The sequence below is a fragment of the Dermacentor silvarum genome, chromosome 6 (assembly GCF_013339745.2).
Source record: "Dermacentor silvarum isolate Dsil-2018 chromosome 6, BIME_Dsil_1.4, whole genome shotgun sequence".
In the NCBI taxonomy this organism is placed as follows: domain Eukaryota; kingdom Metazoa; phylum Arthropoda; class Arachnida; order Ixodida; family Ixodidae; genus Dermacentor; species Dermacentor silvarum.
The window spans coordinates 139,346,499-139,370,781 of record NC_051159.1 but is presented as its reverse complement, the minus strand read 5'-3'; the positions used below and the strand labels follow the sequence as shown (position 1 = coordinate 139,370,781).

General features: G+C 44.4%; 2 protein-coding genes across 2 annotated transcripts in view; one reads left to right on the top strand and one right to left on the bottom strand.

Moving 5' to 3' along the window:
* The window catches only part of LOC119456089 (transmembrane protease serine 9), a 28,366-nt gene extending 6,311 nt beyond the window's left edge, over positions 1-22,055 (top strand). Inside the window, exons 3-6 of the mRNA XM_037717690.2 lie at positions 3,546-3,634; positions 7,340-7,629; positions 13,127-13,305; positions 16,868-22,055. Coding sequence (XP_037573618.2) covers positions 3,546-3,634; positions 7,340-7,629; positions 13,127-13,305; positions 16,868-17,032 — 723 coding nt within the window. The 3' untranslated portion in view covers positions 17,033-22,055. The remainder of the gene's footprint in view (positions 1-3,545; positions 3,635-7,339; positions 7,630-13,126; positions 13,306-16,867) is intronic.
* The window catches only part of LOC119456919 (transmembrane protease serine 9), a 64,303-nt gene that overhangs the window by 31,251 nt on the left and 8,769 nt on the right, over positions 1-24,283 (bottom strand). Inside the window, exons 6-7 of the mRNA XM_049669139.1 lie at positions 22,800-22,984; positions 7,542-7,713 (exon numbers count right to left, since the gene is read on the bottom strand). Coding sequence (XP_049525096.1) covers positions 7,542-7,713; positions 22,800-22,984 — 357 coding nt within the window. The remainder of the gene's footprint in view (positions 1-7,541; positions 7,714-22,799; positions 22,985-24,283) is intronic.

The window sequence follows — 24,283 nt, the reverse complement described above, 5'->3', positions numbered from 1 at the left end:
GCGTGAAAAGGTCGCGGTCGTTTGCTACATCCAAATTGCCTGCGCACTTGGCCGGGATTTGCCAACAGAATTGTTCCACTCTGTACAAAGAAAACCACCCAGCTGTGCTGGATCACAGACTCCTATAGAAATGACTTTGACTTCGGTATATAGATACTGCGACTCATTGTATTATCATTGCTATCTACAATATAATTGAGCCGATGGTACGAAGACCATACGAGCTACGGTGTGTTCTGAAGCACGTAGCTTTACGAACCAAACTTTGCTCGAGCACATGCTAATGATCAGCGAATTGTATTCGTCCACGAGATGCGATAGTATACTTTTCGTGAAATGTTCCGAACTGGGCATCAGGACGTACAATCAGAAAACACCCGTGTGCTTAGATTTAGGTGCACGTTAAAGAACTCCAAGTGAACATAATTAATCCGGAGTCCCCACTGCGGCGTTCCTCATAATCAGATGGTGGTTTTGGCACGTAAAACCCTAGAATTTTTAACAATTTTTGAAATGAACTTAGCATGCGTCTAATGGTTACAGCCACAGCACCTGTCAAAATATAAGGCGATAATACACGATGAAGCTTAAGGGTTATTCACGTACGCGATCGCGAAGGAAAATACCGCAGGATCGGGAAATGCGCAGTGCAGACGCTGCATTGCCTTTTTCCCGCTTCTGCCATCGCGATGTAGCCGCTAAGAGCCATAGCGTTTACATCGTCGCGCAAACACGGGTATACGCGGCATGAGCAGATTTAGATGATTACATCTTCCGAAGATGACCAGAGGTGAAGAAGGCAAAGTAACGCGTCGTGCGCTCCATGATCCTCGCTTCAACTCAAATCGGTTCAGATGTAGCTCTCGCGTAAACTCAGGAACAGCCTAGTTCAAGGGGGTGTCAGGCTGTGCAGTAGACCTCTAAGTTGGACACAATTTGTTCGGGCAACGCCTCACTAAACAGATACTTATGGCACTCCAACATGCGTATTCCACGCACGATGATGACTGAATGACGGCAATGTAATGGTGACTGTATGACGACGACATGACTAGGATGGCGTGACGACGATGGGAAGATGGCGCTGCGCTAAAATGTCAAAAAAAAATGACGATGATGAAATGACCACGACGGCGTGAAAATGACTATATACGTTTGCGGCCATACGGCAGATCCACCAGCATCATTTCAAAACATAAAAGTAAGTAATTCTAGTGCGTACACGTCATCAAATACGTCCATGCCCATACCGCCTGCTCTCTGAACAGTTGCGTGGGAATGCAAAGCGAACGTTGCTTTTTACACAGCTAGGGCTCACACCGGTTTGCAGTGGGCATTACAGGAATGTGCTTGAAATGGCTGGCTGCCGAAAAAAAAAAGGGGGGGGGGGGTGATTGATGTAATGGTATTCAAAGAGGACAACACGTTTTGTGTATTTTAGAATACAAAACTCAGTACTCGGAGTATACGAAAATCGCAACATGGAAGACCGCAGTTACGTTTCACAATTTTTTTCCACCGTTTCCTTGCGTATCACGCATTGTCTAGATATCTTGCACTAAAGCTTTAACTTTCTTATTTTTAAATTAATCTTTCTAGCAGAAAAGAGTTGTGAGCCTACTTCCGATGCGAGTGTCCGTGGTGTGTTGTACGGTATACGGGCCACTGTTGGAGGGAACATCTAACCAGCAGTAACTCTGCTCAATGCCTTTGCCCTCTTCCTCAATGCCACTGCGCACTGCATTGACATCGTGCTTCACGCGGAAAAGGCAGCTCGCACTTCGCGGTGACCAACGCCGATACCGAGGCCTCGTCATTTTCACGTGGCAGCCGAGCCAGGCATTGAGCAGAGTTAATTGTTTCGAGTAACGCCAGGGACCGTTGGTGTCGCAGAGGGCGCACGCGTAATCATGTGGCAATTTTCATATTTGGCGCGTTTTCTTTATAACGCGGAAAAATAATTACCGAGAGATAGCAGACTGAAAACAACTTAATTGGGTATTCTAAAACACAATGATTACTTTTCTATCAAAATTCGTGCCCTCAATTCAGTAATTAAAAACTTCGTTAATTATTATAATAATCTAATTATCGATAGTAAAATTATTAAAAAAACTAACAGTGCGGTGCGTGACTGCTGACAGTACACCAGTGGTTGCGTCCTCGTCTATTCTGTATTTTATCTTTAAGAGCTTGGCTAACGTTAGCTGGGGCACCCTGTAGACTTATACATGAAACGTTTATGAAGGTTTTATATGCTGTGCATCAGAGATAATCGACGAGAAAACACGGAGTGTGTGTTTCCTTTAAGAGCACATTAGTCTACATTGCTGCAATTTTGTTATTATTATATAAAAAAGTATGGCCATCCACGTCGTCCTTCTCCGCACCCACACGTTGGCTACTAGGGGCGCTGTGACTTCGCTCTGAAAGTGCGCTGAGCTAGCCTGAGCAGCTCGCAAGACTTGTCCTTGCGCTTTCTCTGCAACAAAAGTGCTTCTAATGTTTTTGAAAGCGACGTGACTTAATGAGACTGGAAAGATTTAGTGTGTGTATGTGTGTCCGTGCGTGCGTGTGCTGTGTGCTTTTGATCAGTGAATGTGTATACCACGTTTCTCACCCAATGCTCGGAGTTGCATGCAAGACCGTCATCCTGGCGAACGTCTCAATTTTTTTAAAGAACTCATCTCTCTCTCTCTATCTCACTCTCTCTGCGTACTTCGTCTGATACTCAGGCAAAGGGCGACCGCTGATGAGACAGAATCGCGGGCCGTACTTTGTAAGGGTTCTTTTCGTCCGAATAAATTTTTTTCTTGTCATTTGTCTTCTGAGCGGCTAATGCCGGCTGATGACGAATAACAAAAGGAAGAAAAAATAATAAAGAGAATGAAGAAAATCTGGCCAGGTATTTCTGCATTACATGAAAGCACCATCGCTAGCGGCACTCTTCTAGCAGATCTGTTACGTGCTCTGAAAAAAAATCGAGTGTTTCTTAGAGCACCCACGAAACGCATTCATTCAGCTACAGACAGATGCTTGAAATATCATCCTGTCGATTTACTTTACTATTGTATGTCGTAGTCACTACTATTTATTAGCTGCTGCCAATGATAATAAAGCTAGCATATGCCGACGCGATATGCGACTTAAACCAATTGCTTTCGTTACTGTCGTTGTTCATAATTTTAATCTATGAAAAACAATACTGGTCTGCTCAAAGAGATTTACGTGTACATTAGTTAATTGCGCTTAATTTATGCGAAACCTTCGGTGGCTATCAAAGAGCGTTGACAATTTATAATTAATTAGTTGAGTCCGTGCTCTCTTTCATTATTTTGTTGCGATTGCTGTTGTATTGCTGCTGTTACTCAGAACTTATGCCTTGCGGTCCGAAAAAAGAGAAAGAGAGAGAGATACCAAGGGGGGTGTTTGAAGCAAGTGCTCGAATGTCCTTAGGCACGAGCAGTTTTTTTTTGTTCCGCATTGCTATGGCTGTTGATTACTGACTTGCTGACTGGTTAATAACTTGATTACGTGTTTTTCAGGTATCCTTGAGAATAAACGGGCAACATGAGTGCGGGGGCACAATTATTGGAAAGCGGTGGATACTTACAGCTGCACATTGTCTGCAAAGGTATGTTATCTTTATGAAAGCTTTCTTCAACTTTAATTTCAGGTGACCAAAGAATGTACTCGTAAGAAATGTACACTATGCACCCACCGAATTTTCTCCTGGTTAGTGTAATGCCCTGGAAAGTAATAAAAAATGTTAACTGGAGTTTTTTTAATTATTTAGAGCGATCCATTAACATTTCCAAAACAAGAAACGAGATGCCACAGTAATTTAATTAATGCACTCACCCTAAGAATAAGTATTAAAATTGAGTGCGATATTGTTTTGTTGCTGGTTTATGAGGAGAACAGTCTTTAATGCGGCACCAAAGGAATAACGTTATGTGAAGCTACAGGAATATACACGTGAAAAACAGTAGCATACAACGTGTTTATAGCAACATACTTAAAAGCTAAAGATAAAAGAAAAAGAAAATTATAAACCTCGTCTTTCTGGACACGCTTCCTGGTGCGAACAACCTCCAAATTAACCTACTGTTTATAACCTTTCAATAATTGAGTTGCATTGGAAGAGGAAAAAGAAATTCTAAAAAGGATACACTAGCAAGGTGTCTTATTTTTATCGAACATAATGTCTGTGTAAAAACTCGCATTTGGCAGATAGCGCAATTTTAACCCTTGAGCTGGGTTACTTGAAGAGGTGGATATTACTTGCACATGAAATCAAGGGACACAAATAAATAATTAACAAAATATTGGTAGAAGGCTAAGAAGACATCACTCCTTGTGAGAGTGAAAGCAATTATGCCGTACTTGCATCAGCTCGAGAGATTTCATCACTAGCAACCCAGAGGTGCCACCATAAGACATTCACCATCACAGGCAGAGCCATACCGCCAATTAAACTTGTAAGAAATAATTCTCGAACTGAGGGCAGTGAGTTCTCAAGGCGCATTCATTTAGAAATATTTTGAAACTAGCGCCAGTTTTGACACCCGCGCTGTCAGAACTGCGTTATTTTGCGTTGTTGTTCCACTCAGCTTTTTTAACAAAACATCCCTTCGTGCATTGCAGGACAAATTTAGCCCTAACACTAATTAATCTTGGTGTAAAATCTGGGAACGCATATGCCAAAAATTGGTGACATGCTCCGAGTTCGTTGCAAGCGGATGTGCCTTGCGAACTCACCAGCTCTGTTTGATAAATTGCAATATGTGCCTTGAAATAAACAGCAAAAATGAATTAGTCAAGTTTTGGTAGTTAGCCGATGATGCAATATTCGTGGAAGTAATGCCCGTCTCTATGAGTACTGCAGTTGAAGAGGTAGAGTTGCGCAATTTTCAACAGGCAATTTTAAAAGATTCAGTTTAAATAAACTGCTATATGACCTTAAATTTTTATGCAGTGACGCCAGTATTCGTTTTCCCTAAAACTTCGAGATCCGGGTTGTGAAATTTCGTCGTACGTCCATGATTTCCCTATTGGTTCCGACATCAATTGCGACTTTGCCTTCGATGGTCGTCTTATGACCAAACGCATGGTGCAATGAGCCGATTTTTCCCCCCTTTATTTTGGTCTCTCACCACTCGGACTCAAATGTTTTCAAGCGCCCTGCCCTCCTCGTCAACCATGACGCCTATACAGTTACTGTTTAGGCTTACTGTTTATGCTTACGGTGTATGCTGTTATGTTTATGCTGTTTTATGCTGTAGCACTAGTGGCACGAAGTCTGTTGCCCCGTCGGGCTATGAATGCAGCATATGGAGGCATGTAGTATGCGTAGTCTTTTGTGCATTTTTTTCTTGTGTAATCTAAAGTGAGAAAGTAAAGTGTGACCTCGAAAAATGATTATTCTTTGTTTCCAATATCTTCACACAGATAAATGCTAGGCAATTTTAAAAGAAATCTAATCTACCAGTATTGTCTTTAGTCCTGCATTTAAGAAGTATACGGGGCGGGGCTACTGAGAAGTAATACACAGTGCTCCTCTACTGCACTACCATCTTGCACGCAGGAAGTGGCAGTAGAAGTTAATGATGTTGCCTCAAGACTAACTAAGAAATAAAGAAGGATATTCTATCAAGCTTATAGGACGATCTTTAGATATTCTTTTTATTATTGATTTATGCACAAAAATAACGCTGCCCCCGAAGCAACCCAGGAGCTGTGAGAGTCATCGTAGTGGAAAATTCGGAAAGCATTTTGGACACCTGAACTTTTTTAATTGTGTACCCAAAGCACGGTACACAATCGTTTCGCCTTCCTCCGCCATCGGAACGCCACTGCCGCGCCCAGGAATCACGGCCTCGTGCTTAGAAGCGGAACGCTATATAGCCGCTGAGCCGTTATGGCAGGCTGGTGGATTCTCAGTATTACCGTGAAGCTTATCAAAAACAGAAACACGCGATGGGTTACTTGCGAAAAACGAACAAACATAAGAATACGTCATCTGTGAGGCTATTAACTGTTCCTAAATACGAGAAAAGACAAGTACTACCTTCGTAGCGTGGAGGTCTGCATGAGAAAAAGTTATGCATCTTGCTGGTTTTCATGCAGCTCGTTCCTATACCAGCCAGCGAAGACAACTTGCTTGCGTGTACTTAGAAGATCAGGTATAGCATATCTTATTAGCTATATCATATTTTAATATATAAATACAGCGGTGCAGATCCCGCGCTGCTACAAATGTTTTCATAAATGGCTTCCACACGCAAATTTGCCGACGGATGTGTTGGCAATCTTGAAAGAATATAAAAAATACTTTTTTTAATATGCAGTTGTCATCTTGAGGCTGCAGAAAACACCTACATTCAAACAAACAATAGTATTGTAAAAGGAACTACGCTGAAATGCTACAACTTTCGCTGACATGTATATGAGTGTTAGCTAGGTTGGTTAGTCATGTTCCACGAGCAGAATTTTTAGCGTTTAGCGATCACCTTTGTCGCTGCACCCCGTGGTTGCTCCGTGTTGGTGGAGCGCGAGTGAACAACAAAGGGGATGGACATGGACATACAACTAACAGTTCGCTTCGTCTCAACCGCATTGTGGTGCACTGGTGTGCGCCTTCGATGTAACTAAATGTTCAAACGCGGCTTTCTTTCTACATGATATACAAGCTCAACAGGGTTACATGATATACAAGCTCAACAGGGTCGCCCGTGCTCACGTATATTTCTAGCAAAGCCTCTTCAGGAACCAAAGCACGTGACTCTTACCGGTCTCTTACATTCTTAAGGTTAACTGGGATTCACAGAGTCGTTTTCGCATGCAACTAATTGGAAAGAACAGGCTTCGGTCAGTTGAGATATCAGACGAGATCAACAACCAAAGCGTCAAACAACCAAGTATAGTAGTTTTTTTTTGTGTGTGCGAACTTAAGATTCTGAATCTAGGATCATGTGCTTCATGTTCCGAATCGACAATAGAGAAATGCCTCTCGCAGCAACATCTGGAGCGAACACCCCCTTCATTCTTTGCACGCTGGTGACGGGACCACACAAACATGCTGTGAACTAATAAGCTGTATTCATAACCACAAAAAGTGCATGTTGTAACCTTTGTTCAATGAACAATAAGGGTGCCGCCATACCTATTGCGACGTTCTCGACAGGCAGCGTTCTATGCGCATTGAATGTTTGGTTCAGGTTTTCACTTCCCTTAGTATGGTATGCATAAATTCATTCTCACCATGCCTGTTTGTCCACGGCCAAGAAGCGCATCAAGGAGACGGGACGTTGTACGAAGGCCTTTGGCGTGATCGCAGGGCCACCCTGCGGAACTTGCGGGCTCGCGTGGGCGAGTACCACTTGTACCAGGCGGAGCTGGACCACTCATCGCTGGACCTGGTGCCGGAGAAGCTGCTTCTGCACCCGCTGTTCGGTCAGCCCAAGAGGCTCAGCAACGACATCGGCCTGCTACGGGTTGCCTCGGACATTCCTCTGGGCGCATTCGCGGTGCCGGCCTGCCTGCCGTCGGCCTCCGACAGGAGCCTCTACGCCGCCGGCAGGAACGGCACAGTTGCCGGCTGGGGATACGTCCGGGAACTGCGGCTCGGTGAGCATCCAGCTCTGCTGCTCCTCGTGAGGGCGGGGAATCCCCACGCTTGCAGCTGTAGGTTCGAGCGCGAGCGCGCGCTTCCTGGTTTTCCCAGCCACCGCCGCCACACTTGTGCAAGGATGTCTCCTTGGCGCGATTCCCCGGAACGCTTAGTTTTTATGAGGGTGGCCCCAGCATGAGCTCAAGGTCGCGAGATTCATGCCTACTAGCCTGGAATTTATTCCAGCTCGGCGGTGCTGATGAAATGCTCGATTGTTTTGCCACAAATGACGCGCTTAAATGTTCTTTATCGCTCGTGCGGGGTGCGTTGCTGCTCTGGTATTGATTTCTGTTCCGCGTGTGACACCACGTCCGGGGTCCTGTAACTTGGAGCACACGCAGGGCATAGTGCCATGGTTGAAACTAGGGATGTACATCTAAAAGCGTTATTGATGGTGTTGGGCGCCTCATAAAAACTTGCCTCATAATTAGAGGGTGGGGAGATACGTTTACTTCACGTTACAAGTTACTTGAAGATAATGTGAATTATGATGCTTAGTGATTATTTACATTCGTTTTATGTGACTACCTTTAATAGGAACTGTGTAGCCCGTGGTCCATAATGACAGAAATGAAATGTTAAGTTCTCATATAATGTGTTGAGAAAAGAACATCACTGAGCCGGATGGCCAGCGACTGCGATGCAATATTCGGGAAACGTTGATATATGATGTTTATTACAGCTCTTGTGAGTTGCAGCTGCGCTTGGCTATAACCAGTAAACCTGGTTACTGCTCATATTTTTTTCTGAGAAATACAAGTGCTGAACAAAATGTGTGACAAAAATATGGAAATAAAGTTTTACTATGTCCTTTTTGATAGCAGACGCATATTTGTCCTTACCCTGGAAAAAACGCCCGTGCATGATTTAGTCTGCGCCTTTTAGTCACAAAGCGACCTTATCAGGAAGGTCAAGCTCCAGTTCCATTGCATCCGGCATTCTGTACGCGCTAACGACCGCGCCAGTAACGAACGACTTGCAGATTGTTTTTTTCTGTCGTAGTCCGGAACCTGTGCTTGTAGGAAGAGCTCACTTCACACCCTTGCGACTCGAGATTGAACCGGTTAGAACTGGTTAAAGCCGCATTAGGTCACCTGTCTTCCACGCGGATGTGGTTGCAGCAACGCTGAAAGGGAGCTCATATGTTAACAGCCACTCTTGCACGGGACTGCTTTGGGTGAGACAGCCGCATATTTTTCGCCATCTAAGATGATAATTATCCACTGTCTTTGTTCAGCACGTTAATGTGGCAGCGCTGCATCAGAACAAAAAGCTCATGCAGAGCAAGCGCACTGTTCGAATCAATGTAAGCGAAGCTTAGGTGAGCCGGTAAGATGAAATGGTGCATCATGAAACTAGATGCCAGGTGGGTTTCAGCGATGTACGCGTCGCGTCCCACAACCCTCCTCAGACACGACGGTGAACCTTGCAGAAACAAAACACAATGCCATCACCGAAGCACCTAACTTTCTGACGCTACAAAGAAATGTTTACAAAACACAAGCATCTCAACCTGCCTTTTAGGGCTCATTCACACAACTGTTCACCACTAGGTTACGTCCCTCTTTTAATAAGTACGCCACCTTTTCGGGTGCGTTGGGTTTTTACTTAACAGAAGAAATGCCGACGAACTTGCCGTCGCGGGCAACAAATGTGCCTTTCCAAGGCCACCGAGATCGCACGTGATTTATGACCTCGGAGGTCATGCCCTTTATTGTGATAGCAATTATATGGACACTCCGAGCGGATTTCTACCGTCGTCGCCGTCGCTGTCGCCGTGAGGCTCCGTATAAAGTCCAACTGCGATGAAATCGTCGCCGCGCGCCGTATACTGTATGTGCGAGTGAAAGCGCGCGAGGGACGCGCGCTTTCACGGAGAGCGAACGCACGGCGGAAAGCAAACGCGACTTCTTCCGTCGCGCAAAAGTCCGTGGGGGGACGGGAGGGACGGAGGGTAGGCGACGTTTAGCTGCGGCACCAAACGCGTATTTATATAAAAACGTTGCGAGCCGAGAAGGTGGTAAAGACTTCTGACGCTGCTCGACGAGTGTCCCGTTCTGATTTCGTTGAAAACCTCCGAGCCACCGCCGGAGGTACCGGCAACAGTCACCAACGCCGCGCGCGTTCAGTGCGAACGCGGGCAAAACGCCGACGGCGTCGACAACAGTTCTGCGCGTTGCTGGTGCTGCTACATGTCCAAGTTTGTACAGCTGATAAAACTACTATCCTTACTTCGTATAGCTCTGTACTACTTTGCTATCGCAATTGATGCTTCGCCTTTCGGGTGAAACTGCGATATTTTTTGCGTTTACGTCTTTCATCCACCGCCAAGTGACGCCACCCATGTGATTCAGAAGCCTCCCAACTCCATCATCCCGTGACGCCACCATTCCATGCGCGTTGAGTTTTTGCTTAACCAGGGAAAATGTCAGTGTGTAATGAACACCTCCCGTACTTCGTTTTTTTTTTTTCTTTTGCCGCCGTCAAAAGACGCCAACCTGGCCAGGGTGAAGCCTCGATAACTCACTCCCAGGTGACGCCACCCTTCCGTGCGCGTTGGGTTTTCGCTCAACCAACGAAGCTGCCACCGTGTTAAAAGGGTGCCTTTCGATCGTACTTCCGACTGTGGCCAAATGGGTAAATTGTCTGGCTTCTACACCGAAATACTGACTTTAGAATCTCGCCGCCGGACGCGCTGCCTTCTTTTTCTTTTCATGAGTGAGGAATGTCTACTCGGCGAGAACCTGACGTGCGACCGGCCAACTGACCGGCCGGCCGAGGCCAAACCACGGGATGGTTGTGAAATAAAGCTTTATTTTTAAAAAAAAAATCCTGCAGAACTAATTTCATGATGATGATAAGAGTTAAGGCGATTAGCACTCAAGCAGTGTAAGTTGGAATCAGCTAGCGCAAGACAGGGAGATCGATTGGAGATCGTAGGGAAAGGCATTCGTCCTGCAGTGGACATAAATATAGACTGATGAAAAAGGTGATGATGATGACAAACGTAACTACCTGCCTTTCATTTTTGCTTTCTTTCTGGAATTCCGTGCCTCTTTCCCCAGAAATAGGGATACAAGTGGTGTTGTAGGAGGATAATTCACTGATAAAGCTAAAAGAATTTTTCTCTTTAGTGCCCCTTTAACATAGGCAACTGATAGAGGTGGTGGTGGTGAAAAACATTTATTGAACTAGTTCCAGAGAGGTGATTGGGTTAGGGCCCTATTGGCCTCCTCCCCTCACAGTACTAGGTGGAGCCCCTATTCCGGGGCCCCATTGGCAAGCAACGCCGCCCGCGTCCGTTGAACCAAGGCCTTTTGGGTCTTGAGATCTTGACAGCCGAGCAGGGCCGCCTCCCAGTCCTCTCTGGTGGGATTGGGGTTGGGGGGGATGGATGGGTTTGAATGGCACGCCCATACTATGTGGAAGGTGTCAGCCACCTCCCCACAGAACTGGCATGCACCGTCAAAGGATGGGTTGAAATGCTTCAGCACCGCCGGGCACAGTACAGTGTTGGTAAAAATTTTGATGAGGAGGCGCTCGTCAGCGCGATCCAGTCCCTTACAAGGGGCCGGGTAACGCCGGTGCTCCTCCTTATAGTAATCGGTGATTTCTTTGAATGAAAGGGCCAGATTGTCTGACTGGGAGTAGGCTTCCAAGGACAGGGAGACAGCCCGCGGAGAGAGTGCGCGGGCGGCCTGATCGGCCTGTTCGTTTCCCTGGAGTCCCTGGTGACTGGGGGCCCAAATCAGGTTACGCGGAGTTGGATCAAAGTATAGACAGCTAGATTGGAGTATGCGCTGGGCAAGCGGGGGGGCCCACCCCAGCTCATAGTTCCGACAAGCCCCTCGCGAATCGGTGATGATGTGTGTCGACGTGGGATTAGTGAGGGCCAGAGCGATGGCAATCTCCTCCGCGTGTGTTGCGCTGATAGAGGTAGCGCTACCGACCGCGACTGGCGACAAGGAAGCAACCCGTGGTGGCCGATGTCTGCACCGGCAAGCGGGACCTGTCCATCGCCACACCAAAATGTATCAATATAGGCGCCGTTCACGCCTGCCAGTGACGATGATTTTTGTGATGATGCAGCAGAAAAGGCATAATAACAAGAAAAAATCTGATTTAGCTCAAGAGAGCAAAATTTTCTACCGTCCGCACCGACTCGTGCTGCACGCCAGTCTATCGCGCGAACCCTTGCCTCTCGCGTTTTTTTTTATTATTATTACCTGTGATATTTTAGACTGGTCATTTTATTTAAAGGACGAGCTTGTTACAAGAACATTGAAACGGAGGTTTCAGCTGCGGCGTTGGGTTCCTTTCCTGAATGAAAAGAGAAGAACATGGCAGTGGGCATGAGCGTCTCGTAGCTCGCACCATGATCGCCACGTAAAATAAGCAGTCAGCTTATCCCAACATCCGGGTCCTGCGCGTCGAAGCTCAGAAGTTGACTAACCGAGCAGCGAGCGATTGACGCGAAAGGTTGCTTTTCCGCCGTTACAACCACTTGTAGCTAAATTCGAGACCAGTTCGGTAGCGCGGACTCCAAAGCCCGCCAGTGGGAATGCGCACGAATTTGTCTAAAGCAGTAGTAGTCTGTTACGGACTAGTTCGTTTATACGGAACGAGTAACTTACTGCACAAAATACAAGAAGGCGAAAAGGAAAACCTTGCTCTTTCTTGTCTTTCTTTCCGCTTTGTTTTCTGTATTTTGTGCAGAACCTTACGTGTCTGAAACAATCTTCGGTGGCTGTATGCGCTCTATATACACTATACATCGGCAAGCAGTCCTTGAGATTGTCTTGAGAACTATAATAATACAAACGGGGGCTGCTGAACTACGTCAATATTTTATGCTAAAGTGCTTAATAGTACAATAGCGTGAAAAAAGAACGCCCAATAAGACATGATTTTCACGTGCTGCAGATTGATCACCAATATTTTAGCAGTAAAGTGGCACGGGTATTGCTCTTGAATTGGCGATGAGTATTACATGCATAACTGCGAAAGAAAACACTGGAACAGTCAGTGCCTCTCTGTACTACGCGATCCCTGAATATTTATGCACTGGATCGACCATAATACCGCGCAAACTTGTTCGTTCTCGTTGATGCACCTTGTTCTCGCTATTCTTTGGCTACAACTGGCCCATGCGCCATTAAATTTCATACATCATCATCATGAACATCATGCATCTTTTTGAAGGAGAGTTTGAAACCTCGCTGCTAAATGCATGCTTATTCACATAAATTGGAGAAAACTAAGATTTGTTGTGAATATTAGGTTTTTACCTTCACCAACAAAGTAAGTTTCTCCTCTAGTTGCTGAGAACATTTCATCCGCTGTCTGCGAAACCCGCAGCTGGAAGCGCGAACGTTCACTGTCATGAAATATAATGTAAAAAATAAATATCCTTCCTACATTACGTGGCCAATATGAATGTATTTTTATGTGCAGACTCTTTCAAGGACGAGAGCCTGAGTGCATACATGACGGACGTCCTCCAGAAGGTGGAGGTGCAGCTCATGAGCAACGGACAGTGCAATGGCCTCTACAGCGAGGCGAAAAAGTCCATCCGCGTCAGCAGGGAGCAACTCTGCGCTGGGCATAAAGAGGGCAAGAAGGATGCTTGCACGGTGAGGAGCTGCACAACTTAAAAAGCACAAGAGCTAATAATACGAACAGAAGTGAACAAAGAACGAGCGTCACTGTTATAAAAATTCAGCAGCGGAAGTGAAAATTTCTTGCCGTCGAGAGCTGGTTTTTTTACGTTTCTGAGTGTATGAAAAATGCAGATGCTAGCAACGCTGAAGACGGTGGAGGACAATAATAGCACGGTCATGGAAAGGTCATAATCTGAAATAACTCACACAGTGCGGTAAATGAGGGTGCGGGTAAAATAAAATAAAATCTGGGATTTTATATGTCAAGCGCATGGTAGATTGTGAGGCACACCGCAGTGGGTGACTACGGAATAATTTCGATCATCTAGGGTTCTTTAAGGTGCACCAAAATACTGAAATAATCTTTTAGGTGCACCAAATACTAGGGTTCTTTAAGGTGCACCAAATACGCGGTAGAGGGGCTCTTTTGCATTTCGCCTCGATTAAATGCGGCGGCGACGGCCGGGATTACATCCTGCGACCTCATGCTTAGCAGCGCAACATCAAAGTAACAAAGCCAGCACGGCGGGCAATGGTGATGTTGCGATGTGGCCGTTGCCGGAAAAAATAAATCTTGAATTTTGGAGATCTTTGGGTTGGACGCAGATGTGTCATAACGAGAGGAGTGTATGGGAAAAAAGTTGCAGTGGCTTAGCTCGGCTATGCCAGGATATACGTAGCGTTAGCAAAGGTTCAGCTGATTATTCTTAGCTTTCCTGGTTGTCTCCTATGCTCAACCGCTAATTGCCAGGCAACTACTTCGGGATCCGATGAGTCAAGCTTCTCCGTTCTTCTGCGCTGTTGAGCAGCATTTGCGCTCTCCTTCTCCATGGCTGGCAAACGCCAGTCAGAAGCGCAGCGGCTCCAGCGCAGTGTCAGACGGCGACTGCATGCGAGCGCGCGCCGGCGCCAGTGCGTCTACCACGGCTACGACGTCACTCCTCTGGAATTCGCAGACCGGCGGCGGAGAGTCGCGCGCGGCTGCGGCGGAGTGCGCGAGAGGTGCCGGCTCCGGTGGCTCCGGTGCGCAAGCCGTGTGACATCACTGATCCTTGCGCATGCGCAGCACGGCTCTTGATGTGCCGCGCGAAACGGGCTTGGCTAGGCCAGTGTAGCTAACGCTACAAAACTTGTTGCTGCCCACTGACGCTGATGAGCAGAACTCATCTAGCATGCTTTAGGCCAGATTGCGATATAGTGGGATGCCACTACGACTTCTATAGGTTTAAGATGTTGCTTTCTGATGATGGCTTTAAGAGGCCTTCCTTCATAAGAAATGCTATCGTTGGAGTCACACTCCCTGAAATAGGTCCAAAACCCGCTACTGAGCTTGTGTAGCTTTACACGTAGAATATTTGCATGTATATTTGAATGTTTGACCATAGAGAAGCATCTGCACTCGAAATTAAGATAGTCGTCACACGTAGTAGCATTTCTTTCTTAGTGAGGCTACTCGTTGCTAGGTTGATTCAGCTTCTCGTCCCACCTGACACATGTCCCCGCGCGTCATAGGGGAGTACGATATTCTTCCCTTAATAATTCTTGATGTTTGGCAAGTTTCTAATAAAGGTTGCATCTTTAGGGATAGTGGGATACTGATTCTTTAAGAGGGGAGCCAGCCATATTTTTATTGTTTCCAACTGCCGTTTGCGCTGCCCATAAGACACAGTCGCTGTCACATTATGGTGCAAGGGAGGCGTTAGGACGTTTAGGATTAGGACAAGTTTAACCATAGTGCTCATTCTTCATTGCAAATCGCCATGCTGTCACACTACAGAAACGCTGACTTTGTGATGACCACATAGAAGCATGTCTCTCACACTATGGTGTTTGCACGTTCCTAAGTATGGCCAGGCACGTTGTAGTCGTGCATTTACATATTCTGATGACGTTTACATGGTTGCAAGCTGATAGTGAGGAACACACTTTTCCAGTTTAACGTCAATTTTCTTGAATGGTCCTCTTCAGATAGTGCTTGCTCACGCACAATGAACTTCCTGTTTGATCTTCCTTGGTTAAGTCACCTCTGAACAAATTACTAAAAACAACGTCGTACCTTGCGTTCATTGCTGGTATGTTTACTCTTGTACTTGTACTGCAAATTTCTCTTAATTTCGAAATATGCTTCACAAGTTCAAATGATATCCCCATTCTCATTGTCCAGCTCAGTTTCGGTTGAGACGTTGAACATCTTCACCTTAGCAAGTCATTGTCAAAGGGTCTAATAGCGTCGGAAAGGTCCTGACAGGGCCGTACTGATGTGACTGCGTTGTTTCCTTGTATTATAAGGCATGCCATACAACATATCCCACTAAGATAATCCAATACTTTACAGGAACCTACGTGGCATTGGTTGAGCCCTTGTTGTCCAGAAGAATTCTCATTACAAAGGAATCATAACAAACACGATAGCTGTGTCATGCTATGGTTGCGAATACAATTCCACCCAAGAGTAGAGTAAGTTATCATTTTTGTAGAATGACAATGCAGAAGGAACATTGATGGAAAAGAATTATATGGTAATTACCAGTCTTGTAGGGATGCTATCTTGACTTCTTACTAACACTACTCAATCATGTAATTCCATAGTTTCTAATATTACGCGATCACAGCGGCCTTCTTCATAGGTTGCTCAGCACCGCTTTATTGGCAGCCACATACGAGTACGGGTCAGCAATCATACTGGATTCTTTTCTGAAATTGCCACAAGATCTGACCAGTCTGACACTTTGAAATCCGCATGAGTGCGCCTTTCGAATTCACATAAGAAAAATGTGAGTAAAAATTAAAAATCAAGTGAGTCTGGTTTTGTACATTATACCTACGAAAAGGGTATAAGCGGATGCATAGGGAGAATAGGAATGGTAATAACACTTGTGCCCGAACTCGGGGCTGAATGGTACGCTGTAACTGGTCACTGAGGTCAGTCGGTTTCGTAAACTTCAATAGCACTCATGGGATTTTCTGCTCCATCGAAAACCATGAAAAGCTACCATGATATTCATTTAGAAAAACACGCTTGAGTTCTATACCAGAGGATGTCTCCCATTCCGATGAAATAGCACTGCGTCGCCAATCATTGAAAGTGATGTTTATGTATCTTACTCCTTTTTCGGTTATATGGGCCATGATCTTTTGGGCCACTGTTTTAGAACTGAGAAGTTGGTCGATCAGGTGTTCTGCATTTGGCCGCACTAAGACTACCAGTGCCTCCTGTTTCGCACCACGTCATTGTAATATTAGCGCAATAAGTGGCTGTAGGGTGCCCATGAATTTACTCCATGATTATATACATGTGAGCTTACTCGGGTGTATGATATATAGGCTTTGTTTTCATCCTCATTAAACATCACGAACAAAGGTCTCCATGCATTCCAAGATGTGTAAATGTCACTGAAAGTCAACGTTATCGATGCATTTGCACACCTACTAAGTGCCATTCAGGGGAAAAAGCGATTGCATACCTCTGCTGAAGTTAAACCCAAATGCTAGTGGCTAAAGCACATCGTTCTACTTTGCACTCTGAATACCGCAGGGAGACTCTGGCGGGCCTCTGATGGTCGTGGCAGATAACACGTACGTTGTGATCGGCGTCGTATCCGGCGGCATTGGGTGTGCTCGGCCGCTGCTCCCGGGACTCTACACCCGCATCACTTCCTACATGCCGTGGATAATGAGTCACCTGAGGAGCAGCCGCTAGCTGCCTCTCCTGCTGTACGACCAACGAGAAAGAACTGCACTAATCATCAGTTGATCTTTTTTGATCCCCTTCCCTTAGAGCGCGAAACATTACTTTGGCCAAAGATCGCAAAGAGCATTAGTTATTACTGGGTGTCATCTAATAGAAGTGATTTTGGAATCCTTTTGGTGGAAATCCGCAATGTGAAGAAAGTTTTATAAAAGAGAAAACAGTCGTTGACCCGAGCGTAGCACGAAAGTAGCACAATGATAGAACAAACCAGTTCCTGAAGTAGAAAGCTTCGCCGTTGAAGAAACATTCGCCCTAGTCTCAGAATTGAACCCGTCAGCACCACTCTTTTGGAGTTGTCGACAGAGTTAATAAGAAAGCTCACAGTTGACAGTAAAAGAGAGCGAATTAATCCACAAATATAAGCATGGGAGCACTGAGTAATCAAGTGAGCTTTGCTGAAATCTGCAAACTGAAAGGAAGATTTATACGGGATAAAATTGACATTCACCCGAAAGAAGCACGAAGCTGCTCAAGAAGCCCAAATGGGTTTCCTCAGAGAAATACTTACCAGTTGAAGAAACATTCGCTTATACATTTGTAAATACCCAAACAGGGTATTTTTTGTGAGTTAGTGCTACTTTCACATAGATGACTGTTTCTCTTTGACGAATGCTTGTCGGCGCCACTGGGTACATTTCCTCTGCGTAGTGTGTTTTCTTTCTGCCACGTAAGGGAAGCCGCAATATTTATCATGTATAGGTGCCTTTGTGACACTACGTCACAAGCCTATGGGCATGATACACTACTTTAGTGTTCTTGAAAAATCAGCAATATCTAAACAATACTAAAGTTGAATGTGCTCGGCAAGAACTTGTATTTGTGTCTTTCTTTGTTTGTTCTTGTATCCCTGCTTCTTCTTGTTTCTGTGGCTTTTGCATGCTTGTTCGCAAATATTAGGTTTAGCATGCCGAACTCACGAAACACCTAATTTGTGCTTTAACAAGAACCCTCGTGTCTTGTGAACTGTCTAAGAACATTTGTGCTCGTGTACATGTGTGTATGTTTGGGAATTTTGCAACTAATGCCACTTTATTTTATGTCCTATCATTTCCTTTACCATTTTCATTATTTTGAGTACATCAGTCAGATCATAGAGCAGGAGTTGCCAGCGCTCATCTTAGGCACAAACATCTCCTTGAACACAAATTGTAATTAGACTGATTCGCTCATAAGTGAATATGATGGTATAGTAGTATTTGCCTGTTATATTTATATTAAGTATTCCTTACCTAAGATAATATAGAACTTGCGAGGGAGGAGCAAACTAGAGCGACAAATATAGAGGTGGCTTAGGTGAAGCAAAGAAAAATGTTTGTGAATGAGGAGATGGCGAGCGACAATCATGAAAAGTCCTAGCCATGCAAGACTAGAACAAGTGACAATGTTAAGAGATGTCTTCTACATCTGCATGCTTTGTGCATGCTTGAGCTCTCAACTTCTAAGAGTTGGTGGCGTATGTTGCTTTGATGTACTTAGTTAGGCATCAGAATTTTAATCATATTTCAATACTTAATAATTTCTGGGGGTTTCTAAGCCAAAAGCACAATCCGACTATAAAGCACGCCGTAGCGGGGGGACTAAGGATTAATTTTGACCACCTGGGGATATTTAACATGCACCGAATGCATAGTACAACGCCGTTTCTGCATCCTCCCCATGGAAATGCGGCCGCCGCAGCCACAATTGGTGCCGCGATCTCGTGCTTAGCAGTGTAACGCCAAAGTCACTAAGCAATCACAGATCGTAATTAGTTACTTGCGTGTATTATTGTGGAATGATTTGTGTACATAAAGCCATCATCACCGATTCACTCAGTATTGTCTTTCAATTTTACCATATAAACTGTGGTGTACGCCTGTTTCTGGTGCAACTTGCTTAAGTGTGACCGCGATGAGAATATCACTGTTGAATCCATACACTTGGTACCACGCCAGAGCTCATTGTACGCAAAGGACAAAACAACGTGTCCGGTTTTATTGTGACTTCAACAATATATATAAGCGGCCGTGCGCGGAATGATTGCAGATTGTCGACCACAATAAAGAATATGAAGACATAAATTGTTTTGTATTACTATCAGATTGTTTTGCTGAATGTATTTTTGTTGCAAAGTATACCCTACGACGATTTCAGTGTACGGAGGATATACTTGAAGCCAACAGCCGTGAACTGTGGAGACATGGTGATGGCTCTAAGAGTGTGGAAATATGTGGCGAAATAAAACAAAACTGGTACAAATTACTGACGCAAACAAGTGCGAGAAACGACTGTTAACCATAAACTGCCTGGTGTCAATTCATAATTTGAACGTGCACCTAAATATTCTGAGCACTGAAAAAATGGTTAAGGAAATGTAACACACTTCAAATAGAAACTAAAAGTGAAACACGTGGCAATGAAATGTCAATATGTTTCATCAGAAGGCATATGCGTATGCCTACCAATAACGGTGACATCTTTTCATGTGATGGTGGTTTCGGTTTTATTTTCTAGTTGATTTCGATATTTTGTCCCATTTTAAATGAAATTATTGGCTCTTTTTATACCTTTGTTTGTTCAAGTGAACTTCGAGTTTTTAGCAGTTTTCAGTGTGTTCCTACGTCTTTTCAGAGTTATAGTTGTCACGGAATACAAACTAAAACGCTTGCCACGGCTATTATCCTAATGTTTGGTTCTACTGGAACCAATGCTCCTAAAGTTGGAGCAAACACAACTCAAGAATTATGAGACCATAGATAATTGCACACGTAAAATTTATTTGATGCATAAAACACATCGCCAACAAGTTCAACGAAATAATAAAACAGCGATCTTTCATTTGAGAAAGAACCCACAAATATTAAGACACAAATAATGACAGGAACATCTACTTTCATAACCGTGTATATAGCTGGCATATCACTTTATAGCCTTCATTAGGAAAAAAAACTTTATCGTGCTGACCTGTTGTACTGTATGTACAGATATTTACAAGAAAGTGTATCGCCCAGATCTGTTACATTTTGTGCGTGTTTAGCTACAACTGATTGGCAAACAACAAAATCATAAATTATGCTTGGTAGAAAGTCGGGAAAAATGGCTTTATGATTGCAGCTTGCTTCCATTGATAATTATCTATTTAATTTGGTGTTATCTATAGCAAAAGCTGAATGTCAGAGATTATCTTCATCACTTGCATGGAATAACTGTTTCTGTTTTCTTGGGACAGACAGCTTGCACAGGATGAATGTAGCACTCAGCTGCAACGTTTACTACAGTGTGAAACATTGGATCGTACAACTCGGCGATAGTATCCGCCACTTTTGTATCCAAGGATGTGTTCTTACCGTAGTCAACTCCTGTATGCGTTTGTGTGATTACCGCACTGTGTGTTCGTGTGTTATGTCTGTCTTCATCCGGTTTTGCATTGTTAGTATACCGATAGTAAATTGCAACGGACATTACCAACAATGTAGTAAACCTTGTGAACACAAAGTAAACAATAGTGTTCTCTAAATTTGTAAAGTGAACATTGTGCATGTGTAAAACAGGTGTAATAATAAATCCAATCGCGGTGAACGGAGAAGAGAGGAACGCTCATGGTGGGAATATAAAAACCTCATGAAACGAAGAATTGACTAGGAGCACTCAACAGAAGACTTGAGCTCTCAAACTCAAGCACTTCAATCAAACATTTATGATGATGTCATAGGTGCAACATGAATACCTTTTCCGTGTTTGCACCAGCTGCATTGTGCATAAATTTGTGGCCTATACAATAAATGTGACACTGACAAAACTACACTGAATATGGACACAAATTCAACTCTTGGGAGCATGTTTGTTGTATACTTCCAGCAATTTGGAACACAGTTTGATCAGTGTTCTCAAAATTAACAGTGCATGTCAAAGGTACAGCGATAGTGCTCGAACGAAGTCAAATATTAAAGGCACAGGCTTATCCATATGGTCACAATGGCCTGCTGTGACGATGAGATATTTTATAACAGTGCGCGTATGACGATAGATGCAAAATGCCCTAAGCGTGTCTTTATGTACAGGAACGTTGAAATACGTGAAACATTCTACTCTGTACAGAAATAAATAATCTATGCTGAGCGTTATAATCAGCAACTTTGATATCTAGTAAAAATGATGTATATAGTGGCATATAAGGGCATCAATTGTGTGTACATCATCTAGCAACAAACACAAGGAACACATCGTACACCAGAGCACTCCTAGATGTTGATCAGTTGAACGTACGTTACCGCTGGCGTCATAGCAATTGCCTTTGTTCCTTCTTGGAATCTCTTAGCTTTAAGATACCGGTACGAGGAGGCACTGCCAGAATATTTTCACTTAACGCTTTTGTAAGCAATATTGAAAACAGGTCACACCCTTGATATTCTTGCTTCTGTACAGTTCATGCGATGTTTCTTTGTAACCCTCTTTCTGAAACACCCTGTATTCCCACGCTTAGTATACAAGGACCACATTTGTAATTAAACTCATATTCATGTGTGAAACATTAAATGCATGTATATGAATGGAACTTGTAAGCGTAATTTTCAAGGTATCAGTTTCTTACAATAAAGAAATTACTGTAATTAGACAAATTAACACGGCGCTTGGAGCATGGTGTAAGCATAACTCTAAACTGAATATTTACTGCAGCTTGCATTAGGACGGTAGCAGGGGAGTGGTTACTGGGTAGTACAGTCTCGTACTACTAATGTGTCCGACTTCAAAGCATGCAGTAAATGTTATCATCATCACGGTTATCCGCTCAGTTCTATTACTAGAGAGATGTTGATGCCCGCGGATCTTCCCTTGGCAGAATAAATGGCGGAACCTCATGCATTCCGGAATTCTGCAGATTACCATACGCAGCTTGCGTTAACATAATGCATACTTAAGTAGAGATCACATGTTCCTATCACAAATGTGCTCTTTTCTGCGTCATTACCTCTTATTAATGAAATTAGGGCCGGTCAAGTAGTAAATAACAATCTTGACTGTAGAGAATATGCGTGTTAGCGGCTTCCATAATTAAAGCATGTTGTTAGAGCAACGGAAGTAGTAAGTCAGGATTTAACTGCATAGCAGCCGTCACACCTATAATACATCAGGGGCATATCTGTTAGTGCTTTGAAAACTAAGGTCAATCTTCATACGTAGATGTTTCACTGCGTTATTACCCTTAGCTAGAGTTGGCTTGGCTAGACCAACCCCTAATACCAGTCAAAGCTACCCCTAAACACCTGCAATCAATAGCTGTTACACAGAGCTATTGCTGGAGCAGTGGAACTTGGCTGATACCCAACAGCTCTGGCAAAAATCTTTTGTATCTGATATGGCTGGAAGACTTTCCATGAGGTGTACACCAACCAAACCAGTGTTCCACATGTCATCAAGAGGATAAGCAGTCTAGGTTAAAAATAACCAGATAATGCAATAGCGCTTTGTCAGAATTGTCTGAGCTGCCTCGTTTCTAAATAGAAATGCCACGTTTGAAATATCATTTGAATCTGAACTATACCTTCAGAGCCAATATTCAATACAATCATTGTGTTTCAGTCCACATTGCTATGAGACCTGGAAATTACATGGACACTTCCGAAAATCAGCCAGTGTGTTTCAAGGTGGCAAGGAACGCCACGTAGATATCTGCAATGCCTACCGTACCAACGTTCACATCTACTGCCTGCAAGCATAGAGCTCGTCGCATCAAAACCGAGCGATGTTCTCAATGTCGCCGCTGTCCGGAGCGATGTGGTCCATTATCCAGGGCAGAAACGCCGTGACACGCGTGTAGATGCCGGGCGTCCGAGGCAGGGCACAGCCGTCGCCTGCTGCCACCACACCCACAACCACGTAGCGACGGTTGTTCAGCGCAAGGAGGGGTCCCCCAGAGTCACCCTGTGTACGGTCCACAATGATAAATTGCTGTAAGGAAATCTGGTGCAGAACTATCAGTCTCGATAAAAATCAATAACAAAAAAAACTGCTCTGAAAGCTTCAGCCTCTGTGAGGTCCAAACTAGACAAAAGTTCACAAGAGAATCAAGGCTTGAAGTGATCAACACTGATTTAACAAAGCATATCTCTGCAGCTAACGTTTCAGTTAAGGGGACGTGTCTTCTTCAGGCCCTGACGAAGTCAAGCCGCCTTGACAGAACAATGATTCCAGTGACAGCCCTTGTTTCACTTCTGCTACTGAACTTTAGAGTTCGAAATCGGAGAATAGCGTAAACGTTACGCGGTGTAAGGCTACATAGGTGACTACATGTTCTTACATTGTGCAGAAACTTCTACGTATTATTACAGAAATCATTCACGCAGTGCATAGCCGCGCGATAGTCGTGCACAATATTTATAACAAAACATGCAGAAAGGATGCAACTTATTTCTAAGCTATTGCACTAACAGCTTCTCACTTAGGGTTACGCTGCTGTGAACACTCCGCAAAGTTTTGCTGTCGTACGCGGTGCATGGAGGTCGCTAGCGGAGCGCGAAGTCACCTTTCTTTCAAACGCTCTCGTTTCAATGGAAGCCATGATTCTCACTCTTTTCTGGGTGCTTTATTTCGTAATAAAGCGCATTACCATACGCGGCTGCTATTGGTCGTGACGGTCGGCTACACGGCGGTGGCCACGGGGTGCCGCCACGAGTCCACTGGCTAAGTGCACTGCTGCTCGCTGAGTACAATCGCGTTTGGCTTACGTTTAGAGCGTCGTAGGCACCTCAATCGGAAGTTGTGGCATCTACGTTAACATCCAATGAAACTTGAACTGCGCGCTATGGTGACATTTCGAAGGCGGAGCACTGTGGCCCCGCCCCACTAAACCGTAGCCTTCGCAGTGCAAGGCATTGAAGAACTAACGGGAGCACAGCGGAGGCCCCGTTTGATTGCGATAACTCCACTTCTGCTGAACGCATTGGAGGTCTGTTTATGGCAAAGTATTTCTGAAATAACCTATTTTCAATTCAAATGCCTTTCTCCTCTTCGATAAAAAGTGGCTCAGGGCCCCTTTATTGTAAAAATATCTTCAAAAATACAATGCTTGGTGACGATCATTGGTGAATATGCGGTTAATATAGTCCAAGTTACACAACGAGCCTATGCCAAAGTGCTCCTGAGCTTCACAGATTGACAAACTACCTACAGCTGTTCTAGAAGATTGGGGCAGTGTCGTATTAAGTTGTGCCGGTTCTAGTG